The sequence below is a fragment of the Chrysemys picta genome, unplaced genomic scaffold, assembly GCF_011386835.1.
Source record: "Chrysemys picta bellii isolate R12L10 unplaced genomic scaffold, ASM1138683v2 scaf2421, whole genome shotgun sequence".
NCBI lineage: Eukaryota > Metazoa > Chordata > Testudines > Emydidae > Chrysemys > Chrysemys picta.
The window spans coordinates 4,897-6,942 of NW_027055124.1; the positions used below are offsets into that span (position 1 = coordinate 4,897).

Genomic DNA, 2,046 nt, shown 5'->3' on the forward strand with positions numbered 1-2,046 from the left:
GGCCAATAAAATTACGCTAGAAAGAGAGAACACATCCTGATGTACATATCCCATGTTTAATGTCCAGGGTTGGAAACTAGTGAAAAACATCTTCGATTTGCAAACCTATCACTTATCGAGCTCAATTCACCACTGCCCATTCCACTCAAGTCATTGCAGTTGTGCTGGGGAAAAGCTAGAGTAACACAGGAGTTAATGAGACTTATTTATACCAATCACTGACATAGATATTTACTATGCCGCTTTCACAAAGTTATCTGACCAAAAAAAGCAGTGATTGGAAGGTTATTTTCAATTTAGATTTTTAATACTCTTTGTCCACCTGTAAGCCAACACAGTGTACTGGATGGATAATATGGGATCTGGTTTAGAAGAAAGGGTTGTACATGAGGTTTCTAAAAGCAGATCTCTCTTGTATGGCTCACAACACGAGAAATGGGGTCAAATAGGAGAACTAATTGGACACGGTGTTGACACCGGTGTAATCAAAGAAAATATTTGTGTAAATCCACATGGAATAGGACCCACTTTACTTTTTATCCAACTTAGAGTGTTGAATTAGAAATGTGAATTTGTCCATCTGAGTCCCCTTGGCTTTCAAAATCTCACTTGTGTTTTATCTATCTATCTATCTATCTATCTATCTATCTAATTCAATTTCCATAACCTGCTATGTTGGTTAATTTCATTTCTTTTTCTCTTCATACAGATCACTAACTGTGAATGGAAAACCAAACCAATGTGAATGAATTTATTCTTGTGGGACTTTCTGATTACCCGGAACTTCAATTTTTCCTCTTCCTGGTGTTTTTAGTTATTTACCTAATCACCCTGGTGGGGAACATGATGATTATACTGGTGATAAGGGCTGATCCTCAACTCCAAACTCCCATGTACTTCTTCCTGTCTCGTTTGTCCTTTGTTGATATCTGTTATTCCTCAGCCACTGTCCCTAAGATGTTGGTGAATTTCCTAGCAAAGCACAAAACCATTTCTGTCAATGGCTGCCTTGCCCAGATGTTCTTCATCCTCCTCTCAGCTGGCACTGAAGTTTTTGTGCTCTCGGCAATGGCTTATGACCGATACACTGCCATATGTCACCCATTGCATTATGTGGGGACCATGAACAAACGAGTGAGCAGACAGTTGGTGGGTGGTTCTTGGATAATGGGACTCTTGTATTCACTGGTCAACACTGTCCCTGTGTTAAAGTTACACTTCTGTGGGCCCAATGAAATCAGGCATTTCAGCTGTGAGCTCCCTCCGCTACTACAACTATCTTGCACCGTGACCTTGACCAATAAAATAGCTCTTCTTTCTTCTGCTGTGATATTTGGTTTCAGCTCCTTCCTCTTCACCTTGGTCTCCTACATTCACATCATCTCCACTATCCTCCGAATACGCTCCTCGGAGGGAAGACGTAAAACCTTCTCTACATGCAGCTCCCACCTCATTGTGGTGGTTTTATTGTTTGTGACAGCTCTTTCCCAGTACATGAAACCCAGTTCAGTCACTTCCCTGGTTCTAGATGAACTCTTCTCCATCCAGTACAGCATCTTGACCCCCATGTTGAACCCCATCATCTACAGCTTGAAAAATAAAGATATGAAAACTGCTCTGACAAGAACACTAGGGAAAATTCAAGTTTCTCATGCAATGTAACCATTTCTAGGTTTTATCATTTTCAATAAAATTATAATATAAATCGAAGAATTGTGGGAACTGCACTATCTAGATATTTTGAGTTCTTTCAACTGGTTGACACTGATACACAATTGGCAATCAATTTAGTCTAGATCAGGGATCAGAAACCTTTGGCACGCGGCCCGTCAGGGAAATCCACTGGCGAGCTGGGATGGTTTGTTTACCTGCAGCGTCTGCAGGTTCAGCCGATCGCAGCTCCCACTGGCCACGGTTCACCGTTCCGGGCCAATGGGGGCTGTGGGAAGTGGCACGGAGCAAAGGATGTGTTGGCTTCTCCTTCCCACAGCCCCCATTGGCCTGGAACAGTGGGAGCTGCGATCAGCCAAATCTGTGGATGCTGCG

At 42.5% G+C, this 2,046-nt stretch overlaps 1 protein-coding gene across 1 annotated transcript; it reads left to right on the forward strand.

Annotated features, from left to right (window-relative positions):
• Positions 1–723: 723 nt before the first annotated feature.
• LOC101932568 (olfactory receptor 5V1-like) lies at positions 724–1,662 on the forward strand. The gene has a single exon (XM_005310433.2). The coding sequence runs from the start codon at positions 724–726 to the stop codon at positions 1,660–1,662; it is 939 nt and encodes a 312-aa protein (XP_005310490.2).
• Positions 1,663–2,046: the final 384 nt, after the last annotated feature.

What these genes read in the sequence shown, in the direction of transcription:
- LOC101932568 (XM_005310433.2), top strand. Translation starts at nt 724, where the DNA reads ATGGAAAACCAAACCAATGTGAATGAATTTATTCTTGTGGGACTTTCT.